Source organism: Aricia agestis, chromosome 17, assembly GCF_905147365.1.
Source record: "Aricia agestis chromosome 17, ilAriAges1.1, whole genome shotgun sequence".
NCBI lineage: Eukaryota > Metazoa > Arthropoda > Insecta > Lepidoptera > Lycaenidae > Aricia > Aricia agestis.
This window is the reverse complement of record NC_056422.1, coordinates 1,441,055-1,451,198: the sequence shown is the minus strand read 5'-3', so window position 1 is coordinate 1,451,198 and position 10,144 is coordinate 1,441,055. Positions and strand designations below refer to the sequence as shown.

The 10,144-nt window shown below is 36.5% G+C and overlaps 2 protein-coding genes across 2 annotated transcripts; one reads left to right on the top strand and one right to left on the bottom strand.

Moving 5' to 3' along the window:
* Positions 1 to 3,778: 3,778 nt before the first annotated feature.
* Positions 3,779 to 7,407, bottom strand: LOC121735171 (tyrosine-protein phosphatase non-receptor type 13-like). Its single transcript, XM_042125855.1, has 2 exons — positions 7,200 to 7,407; positions 3,779 to 7,079 (listed from the first exon to the last, which is right to left on the bottom strand). Exon 2 carries the CDS (start codon positions 7,073 to 7,075, stop codon positions 3,905 to 3,907), a length of 3,171 nt encoding a protein of 1,056 aa, XP_041981789.1. The 5' UTR covers positions 7,076 to 7,079; positions 7,200 to 7,407; the 3' UTR covers positions 3,779 to 3,904.
* A 373-nt stretch (positions 7,408 to 7,780) lies between these two features.
* Positions 7,781 to 9,942, top strand: LOC121735173 (vesicle transport through interaction with t-SNAREs homolog 1A). The gene is made up of 5 exons (XM_042125858.1): positions 7,781 to 8,034; positions 8,167 to 8,225; positions 8,578 to 8,698; positions 8,978 to 9,183; positions 9,706 to 9,942. Exons 1-5 carry the CDS (start codon positions 7,941 to 7,943, stop codon positions 9,853 to 9,855), a joined length of 630 nt encoding a protein of 209 aa, XP_041981792.1. The 5' UTR covers positions 7,781 to 7,940; the 3' UTR covers positions 9,856 to 9,942.
* The last annotated feature ends 202 nt before the right edge of the window (positions 9,943 to 10,144 follow it).

The following is a 10,144-nucleotide window of genomic DNA, read 5'->3' as shown; positions in this document are numbered from 1 at the left end:
AAGGTGCTGAGAGAATTCCTGATTCTTTATAGATACAAGTTTGGGAGTTTCGGCGTTGTTTTAAGAACAGAAAGCATATGCTACTATGCAAATTACATTCTTCATCATCATCATCATCATCATCACTACCATATTATACCATATCATAGTCTTTTAGATCGAGACTCGAGTTTGTCAAGCGATAATTTAAAAAAAACTATATCTACCTAATATTATAAACCTGAAGAGTATGTTTGCTTGAACGCGTCAATCTCAGAAACTACAGGTCCGATTTAAAAACTTATCTCAGTGTTAGATAGATCATTTATCGAGTAAGACTCATCATTTATCGAGAAGGTTATATTATATTATTACTCTAAGACTAATACGACAGAAGAAACTCAGGAAAATGTGGGAAAAACAGGGGAAATATTTTTTATGGGAAAATGTACCTACGGATTCTGTAAAATTTCTAATTTACGCGGGCGAAGCCGCGCGGGACATCTAGTTTCCCTATAATTTTTGAGGAGTTCCCTCGTTTACTTATGGATCCTTCATCAGATCACCACTTTTGTGAATATAATACCGAATTGGGATGATACCCTATATTTATGATGATACCCAAAAGAAAAATTTTGAAAATCGGTTAACAAACGACGGAGTAATCGTTGAACATAAGAAAACGAACATAACACCTCCCCCATTTTGAAAGTCGGTTAAAATTGTAGCCTATGTGTTATTATGATGTTTAAGCTATATTATTGTAAAGTTTCATTAAAATCCGTTCAGTAGTTTTTGCGTGAAAGAGTAACAAACATCCATACATCTACATATACATCCATGCATCTATACATCTGTGGGATAATGCGTGGCGACGCTAAAGGAAGATCTTCCGACCGAGCGAGGTGTTATGCTCGGTCAGGCCGAAGCCCACGTGATACATTTCAGCTGTCGTATATATACCGACGCGCTCAGAAAACTTCGATAGCGCGATGCAGGAATATTAGGCGATTTGTGGGTACCGCCACACATCCAAAATTTTTCTCACCTTTTAAACCTTCCCTAGACCTCCACGAATAATTCAAGACCAAGATAAGATAAATCCGTTCAGCCGTTCTCGAGTTTTAGCGAGACTAACGAACAGCAATTGATTTTTATATATATAGATTTGCTATTTAAGGTCCCCTGTCTTTGTCCTTTAACCTTTTCCAATGTGCCTGACAAAGACAAGCACACTTTGTCTAGCGTAGTTATTCGTTGCGTAAATACTTTGTTAATGATAAGTTAAAACTTAACGAGACAGGTAAATGAGCAGATGATCGCCTGATATGATTGGCCCCGTTACGCGGCTTACCACAATTGGTGTATTACAATACAATTTGACTTTTGTTGGTCTTCTGGATTCCCTTTTAAGTTTTATACGTGGGAGAGCCATGCTTCGACACGAATGGGCCGGCTCGACCGGAGAAATACCACGTTCTCACAGAAAACCGGCGTGAAACAGCGCTTGCGCTGTGTTTCGCCGAGTGAGTAAGTTTACCGGAGGCCCAATTCCCTTCCCTTTCCATCCCTACCCTCCCCTATTATCCTATTCCCTCTTAAAAGGCCGGCAACGCACCTGCAGGTCTTCTGATGCTGCGAGTGTCCATGGGCGACGGAAGTTGCTTTCCATCAGGTGACCCGTTTGCTCGTTTGCCCCCTTATTTCATAAAAAAAAAAATATTATCACACAACTCTTTGGGAATTCAAAATGAGTGAGTATTAATCGACCAATTATGAATTTACATGTAAGTTTTGATAGTGAAAGTGACTTGCACTTTCATCCTTGATTTTGCCGAGTAGGTACTAGTTTTGTAATTGCCAACCGATGAATAATAAAATAGCAGTTTAGTAGCGCCAGCCGCCAGATAAACGCTTAAACTGCGAGCCTAATGTGCTTATTAGATCACTTTAGAAACTTACTCGACAATTTTATGCTAATAGTGAAAATTTAGCTTCAAAAAAGTACCTACGTAGTTTACACGTGGGAGAGCCATGCTTCGGCACGAATGGGCCGGCTCGACCGGAAAAAATACCACGTTCTCATAGAAAACCGGCGTGAAACAGCGCTTGCGCTGTGTTTCGCCGAGTGAGTTTACCGGAGGCCCAATCTTCTGCCCTATTCCCTTCCCTTCCCTCCCCTATTACCCTATTCCCTCTTAAAAGGCCGGCAACGCACGTGCAGCTCTTCTGATGCAGCGAGTGTCCATGGGCGACGGAAGTTGCTTTCCATCAGGTGACCCGTTTGCTCGTTTGCCCCCTTATTTCATAAAAAAAGTACCATAGAATGAATACTAAAACATTGATATTAGCGCAAATCTACGCTTGCTAAAATATTTTTTGTGGCAAATAGCGTTTAAACTTTAAACTCTTGACTGATTTTGACACAATATAAAAGTATAACTTAATTAAGTATGCTAAGCCGTGAGAAAAAGTCACGTTTGACTATGCAATCTTGATAATTATTGTGTGGTAAAATGTAACAATAAGTTGTAGTAAGGTTGTATCTAGTTATAAAAATTACGTGCCTATTGTGAGATAAACTAAAATATAATGGCTGAAGAGTAACTTAATTGAAGTATAGAGAGTGAGAACAAAAATCGTTGAGCGATTCTAATTTTATTCGGTAGTGAATAGATTTTATGTATAGTCTTTGATAAAATAGAAGTTGGTCCTTCGAGCCGTATATCGTATACAAATAAATATAATTAAAACCTTAAAAAAAAAACTAAAGAACTATACCTAATTGCTATAGTTCTTTAGTTTAAATATTTCATGCCAGATAGTGTGTTCTAGCGAATACCGCATCGTGATTCGTGTCTCAAATTTAGACCCAATTTTTAATGTCACCTAGAACAAAAAATGTCACTAACATTTGCGATATCTGCAAAGTATACTAGGACGGCAGTTTAGTTTTACCTTCGATCTGCCTAGTTGCAAAAGGTTCAGGTTTTTAATGTAAACCTTACGAGTTACCTCCTTACCTTTTACGGTAGCCGTTCAGTGTGGCACACTAGATAATAGCACTTTAGTTATTACAACATAATATTAGATATGTTTTTGTTTTTACTGGTGTTTTAATTAATGTCAGTTTTAAAAAATTCCAACTTTCGCTTACATGGATGTAACATGCTCTACTTACCGCTAAATATTATAATATAAGGGGCAAAGCGAGTCATTTCTCTAAAATTGTTGTTTTAATTAGATACAACATGTACAGGAAGACAGAAAAGGTTTCATCTGTCTTCCTGTACATGTTTGCTATAATATAGCGATAGGTCTATTGCTTAATCTTTTTTTGCAAGCGAATATTATCAATATTCATTACAATTAGAATCGGTGAAGTAATTTGCAGTAATCGTAATAGTTTGTGGAGTTACGGAAGGAAAAGACGTCGTAACCGTTATTTCCTAGCTCCTAATTGATAATGAAAGTAATAAAAATTAACATAATAATGTTGGCAAACGAGAAACGGATAAAAGTCATGTGCTCTTAACAATGGGGTTTTGAGAGAAACTCGCAACGTAACGGTAAACTGCAAAAACTACGTTATTGTTTCACTATAATGAGGTCTTCGTGTATCATCCATGCTTGGTGATATTCCTTTAATCTCTGTTAGAAATGTTAGAATCGCAGTATTAAAAGAATCAATCTTAATTATTTCTATTCATAAATGTTGCAAAAAATCTCACTTTGAAGGTTTAGTTGAAAATTCATTGAGCATAAACTTTTAACTTAAATAATCCAATGAGATAAAAAATTGAGATAGAAAATATATTTATCACAAAATATATGTCAATAGAACTAAGGCTATTCTTGCTTACTTTAGATAATTATAGTAAAATATAATATTTGATAAAAAAATAAAACATTAGACGTGTCTACACTATAAAAATATTTGTTCTTCATCGGAGTCTCCTGTGCCATAAATAAAATGTCTCCTTACAATATTGTTATCTATTGCACTTTCCAGCCCACTAGTATTCTTGCAAGGAGTCACAGGATACTTCACAGGCCCTAACCATCGTCTGCTGAGCCCAAAATTTCGCGGCAGAGCAACATTTTTTACAGAATCACTCTCGGATTTATCCAAGCCATCCATTTCAGAATGTAATGACTTGAGGGAAGACTTTTTGAATAGTTCGCTGGTACGTTCGTCGTTTAAATAGTTCTCTGATAAATGTACGTCTGTCGGAATACTCAAACTGAGCGGGCGACGTTTTAGTCTGTCGTTTTCCTGTCCACGCCAAGTATTAAACTTGAGGCTCTTCTTTTGAGGCAAGCTCTTTTCTTGCATTATATTTGAATCGTCGTAAACTTTATTCTCTGAATAACATTTCTGCAAAGAACTGCTTGTTAGACTTGACCTGTCTTTCATTCTGCTTATTACTTTTTCTTTCGTCAATTTTATCAAAGCATAAATTGTTTTAAGTGCTTCCTCATTAAGCAACTCATCATCTGTTATTTCCACATCTAAGGCACTAGCAATGCTAGCCCTTTTCATCTTAGATTGAGTGGATGTCTCACTTGTGTTGTCATTGCAGTTTGTATAGTTTTTAGTTGTATTTTGTAAAACAATTAATTCCACTCTGCTTGGAGCTGACTGCAACATGTTTAAAGCTACATCATATTTAAGGTTTAGCAGTGTCTGACCATTAACAGATATAATCTGATCTCCCGGTAGAAGCTTGTTGCACTGGTCCGCTGCACCACCTGGTGTGATGGATTTAATGTAAACATTTCCATCTGAACCTTCAGCTACTTGCAAGCCAAGTGCATTCATTTTATCTCTTTCTAGTGAAGCTGTAACAAATACTCTCTCTCCCTGTATACATTCCATGTTGTCTAGACGCTCAAATATAGATGTGTTTATGCTAGACTCATTTATTGTCTCATTATAATTAAAAGCATCTGAATAAGCTTTTGGAGATTCCAGAACATAAGCAGAAGGTGAAGATAATTTTGTTTGACTGTATGGTCTCTCTGGGAGCAAATCCATGCTGTTCACATGCTGCCTTTGCTCGGAGCTCAGCTCATCTGAATCACTGTGAGCAGTGGCTAGATCACTTTCAGACTTGATTGGAAAGTTTTTTCTAGGTGAACTAGAATATCTTCCATCGATAGTGTTCTTCATGCCGTTAAATACTCTTGTACCCATTTTAACACCATGTCTCCTGGGCAAACTGCTCTCAGAGGAGGACAGACCCTCGTTTGAGGAGTTCATTGGAGTGTTGGAGTTGATGGTGGCGGAGGAGCAGTCTGGATTAAACTGAGGTAAAAGAATTCTTTTTAACAATTCCTCAGTGTCAGGGTTTTCGTTTTCCTTGTTTTGTATTTTCTTATCCCCAAACAGATCCATCCTGAATCTTCTTCTTACAGGTCTTCTAGCTCTAACTGGATTTCTTACTGCAAGATTATAGCTATCTTGATAGTTACTACAATCCACCTTCTTAGGACTGTTATTCAATGGGTAATTCAATTCACTTGATAAATAATTTATGAAGTCTTCCTTTGCATACAACTTTAAATACAATCTATGATGCAGGGAAGCTAGCCAAAAGGTAAAATAGCTCTTATTGTCAGTCATTTTGAGTTTATATTTGATGCCTATCTTCGACAAACCAGAATATGCATTAGGCATTATGTATAAGCTCTTTTTGTTGTAATAGAATGTGTGTATGTGATGCCATGGTAAACTTTGTAACACAATACGGTTGGAGGTTACATTTGAATCCTCTGGAGTAGGATTATTTCTAGAATATAGGGTTACACCCCTTGGACCAATAGACAACCAAATCTCTCGGCAAAATCCATCTCTTGTCGCCCATATTGCTGAATAAAAATGAGCACCATAGTCACGGAAAGTTTGTGCTAGTGTTATATAGTTTATAATAGCTTTATTTTTATCCAATCCACGTCTTGACTCATGTGCTCTTTTCATTCTCAATTTTACATCAGCCATCTCATTTGTTATAAGAAATTCTGGTAAATAATGTTCCAATAAAAAGTAATCTGCTGTGCCATGTTCTCTGTATGAGAATTCACCAAACTCTATATGCAAAGCATATCCGGCTAATAAAATGAGATTCTGCATAGTTGAAATTATCTGTCCTTCTAGTGTAGCTCTTCTGAGCTGCAGGTATACTCTGTATCTCCACTCCCCTCCTTGTATATTATTGGCAATGTTTTTGGGCAAGAAAAATTTTATTCTCAAAAACAATGTGAGTGAAACATTATCTTCGTGACCTTTCTTTTTGTTGTTCGGTTTAGCCCAGGCATCTGGGGCAACTTTTTTGATTTTGTAATCATCGGGCAAAAACACAAAGTCACCACCTATCAGAATGGCTATACCTAGCATGAAGTTGTGCTCATACTTCTCACTATGTACTAGACCTTCAAAAATTTGCCCAGCTGTGATAAAGTTTGGATCACACACAACCTCTGTTCTCTGGCCATTCAAGAGTACTACAGTGATAATTCTCTTCTCACAAATAGCCGACAGAGTGAGATCCAGGTGTTTGACGGGCTGGGAAGCTCTCACAATAAACTCAGGACCTGTACAGTTTTCCTTACCCTTTAGATTTTCAGCCTTGTATAGCCTCGATGCTGCTCTTTGCACGGGTTTACCCCGCCTAAATATTTTGTTCAGGATTGCTTCCTTATTTTTCCCATCATCAGTGTTTATATCAGATAGTGAAACTGCATTTGTCTGCATCGCTGGCTCCAGCTGGGTACTAGAGATGATATTGTGTGTAGATTGTGCATGACTCAGGCCTCCCACTTTGGATGGGTGGAATAGATCAAACAAAGCATTTCTTTTGTGTCTAGTCACTCTACAGCTGGGGAAAGGATCTCTTTCGTCCGGTGATTTCAAAACACTCAAATGGCTCCTCGGCTGAGTGCTAACTTTGAGATGCGATAATTTTTCAGTGGAAATGAAAAAGTCCTTTTTTACATTTTGAGCATTCCTAACAGGAAAGTCCGGTGTGGGGCTCAAAGTTATAGATGCTGCGGAACAGGAGCTCCTCCCAGAGTCTTCATCAAAAGTGCGAGGCATTTTTCTGCAGAAGAAAATAATCGTGTGAAAGAAGTTTTGAAGTGGTTTAGAAATACATACGGCTAAGTCCGTAAACATTAATTCGATTTCGATAAATTTACAGATTTACGAAATAGTAACTTACCTAACGAAACTTTTTAAAACTTGGCGTTCCGTCACGAATAGCAAGTAGCATTTAAATGATTTACACCCCAAGACTAGGCAAAACTACACATTTGTTGAACGAAAAATGATGACGATCACTTTGTATAAACTTTATAATTTAAAAACATTTATACTTTTTATTATTCCACCTGTTTCAAAAATCACAAAAGCACTTGTTCGCTGTTCACTTGTTGACTATTCAACAATATACTAGTAATCTGTGCTATTCAACTTTTTCTGTTGGTATGTCCAGTGCGAATTGTTTGTTCTTATTTCGGTATTGCAACTTTTCTTTTATGTCTTTCTACATACATTTTTTGCAAAAATTAATTCCTAAAAAAATCCAATTGAATAAAATCCGTAACTACAGTGGATAACATTTCAATTTTTTTGCATATTTGTGTGTACTAATTACTAAATAGCTTTAGAATTTATTCAAATAAATATAAATAAATGAAGAAATAAATTTCTGTACTTGCAATACCTAACAAATTGTCAAAGTCATGTCATTTGAAAATCCAAATTCCAAAGAAAATCCCATCATCTGTGGAAAATCCGTAAAGAAAATCGCAAATGTATTGTGATTTGTGTGAAATTTTATTAATATTCATCGGAAATAGAATCTTAATTTAAAAATAAGCAGTATTTTTACGTATGTTTGAATTTTCAAACAGTGCGCTTATTGTTATTGTTTGTATAAAGATTTCCTGTCGCCTAAAATATGGCTACATTAATACAATCTTATGAGCAGCAATATTCCATCATTACAGCTGATATAACAGCAAAAATTGGTAGGCTGAGGACAGCAAATGAAGGTAACGTTTATAATCACCTCCGTGAGTAATTTGTATTCTGTGATTATCACCAATGTTAATGCTGAGTAGAATATAATACTTACCTATACCTACAGTTTTGCTTTTTGCAACTAACGATTTGGAACTTTTTAGACGAACGAGATTCCCTTCACAAAGAAATCCAAGGAAATTTCGAGGAAGCCAATGATCTAGTAAGTCAATGGAATGTTTAAAATTATATTAATTTGTTACATGAAGTTTATCACATCACAACTCTGTAATATCAACACATGTGTATATATTCATAACTTAACCATAACCTCTATCATGGGAATCGCAGACACAATAGATTTTCAATTATTATGCAACAGCCGGGTGCCGCTTGGGGATTGATAGTTTAAACAAAATAATAATTGATTTGTGTGTTTACCTTTTTCTATTCACAAGGCTCTTCTTTCTTACTACGAAAATATTGTTATTACAACACATATTGTTTTCAAATTTACTTAAATAACTTACCAAACAGTAAAATTATAATGCAAAAAAAATATATTATTATTTCAGTTGGAGCAATTGGAACTGGAATACAGAGGCTCAGGTGCTGGCTCCAGAGTATCGGCCTACAGAGCTGAACTGCAGAGAGTGAAGGATGAATATAGAAAAGTTGGGACTAATCCTGCATTATGTAAGAAAATCCATTTTATACTAGAGAAGTAGAAACAAACATACGAAAACTGATCTTAGAGTAATAGTTTGATGCTATTCCTATCCCCATAGTAAATGAGAAGGATTTTTCTTACGTAAATTGCATTGTCTAGAAAAGGTTAGATGTTAGGTTTATTTTTGTTATGGATTTCTTGTTCCGGACGCCACATTCAAAGACTGCAATAAAAGCTATGCAATGGCTTAATAACTGTTTGCCTGAATACTTTTATGAAATGAATTGAAATTATTTATTCTTCAGATAACATTGACAATGAAGAGTATGACGACTGGTCAACGGGGAATGAGCAGAGACAGAAGTTATTGGACAACACAGAGAGGCTGGAGAGGACGGGCAAGAGTCTCACAGAGGGCTACCGAGTTGTGCTGGAGACGGAGCAGATAGGGGCGGCTGTGCTGCAGGACCTAAACTCCCAGAGAGAAACAATACAGAGATCTAGAGGAAGGGTGTGTATAACTTTATTACTAAGTGTCTAAACACACTAGGCCGAAGTTACGAGGCGGAAATTCCGCATGATTACACCCGCAATGTCAAATAGATACAATATACGGACGGAACGCGAAGGAATAGTGTGTCATTGGTAATTTAAAATCGACTGTAATCATGCGGAATTTCCGGCGCGTAACTTCGGCCTAGTGTGTTTAGACACTTACTGTGAAAGTTTCAACTACCAAAATTATGCGTATGACATAGGCTATAGGTTTCATTTTCTACTGACATTTGCAAAGCGACCCATGCTGCCACCGCTTGTGGCGTAGAGAAAAAAAGGAAATTTTATTTGTATTTTTGTTGGTCGCGGTTAGCTGCGGCAAAAAAACGGTACCTATACCTTCATTAAAATCAGTCTAGTAGTTAAAGCAAAATTGTTTCAGAAACTTACATGGAAAAATTGGCAAAATTGATTATTTTGGCTCCACTGTCATTCAAAAAGTAAAACCCATGTTACTAACAAATTATAATAATTTCAGCTACGGGAAACTGACGAACAGTTGAATAGGTCTACACGACTGTTGAAGACCATGATGATGAGAGCATTGCAGGAAAGATTTGTCCTGGGAATAGTCTTTTTGGTGTTAGTAGCTTTAATAGGTTTAGCAGTCTATTTGTCGGTCACATAGCTTACATATAGTTAGCATTATATTGTAACTTATTGATATCCTAGAAACTTTATTTACATTTCCATTACCTACTGTAGGAAACATAAAGTTAATATACCTAGCGGAATAGAGAAACAAAGGCCTGAGCAAGAGAGATGTCACTATCAGTAACACTGCATGGTAAAAGGAGACGTGTCAGCAGCACTCTTTTTTTGATGTCCAGTCAGCATGTGCCACACGTTGACAATTTAATCTCACAGAAATAATGTTCAATCATGCTTGTGTAAGTGTATACGTACACATATTTTTA

Bases quoted from the DNA above. Each gene is read 5' to 3' on its own strand.
- LOC121735171 (XM_042125855.1), bottom strand. From the start codon at position 7,075: ATGCCTCGCACTTTTGATGAAGACTCTGGGAGGAGCTCCTGTTCCGCA.
- LOC121735173 (XM_042125858.1), top strand. From the start codon at position 7,941: ATGGCTACATTAATACAATCTTATGAGCAGCAATATTCCATCATTACA. The intron at 8,226-8,577 runs GTAAGTCAATGG...TTATTATTTCAG, and splicing joins TCGAGGAAGCCAATGATCTA to TTGGAGCAATTGGAACTGGA. The intron at 9,184-9,705 runs GTGTGTATAACT...TAATAATTTCAG, and splicing joins TACAGAGATCTAGAGGAAGG to CTACGGGAAACTGACGAACA.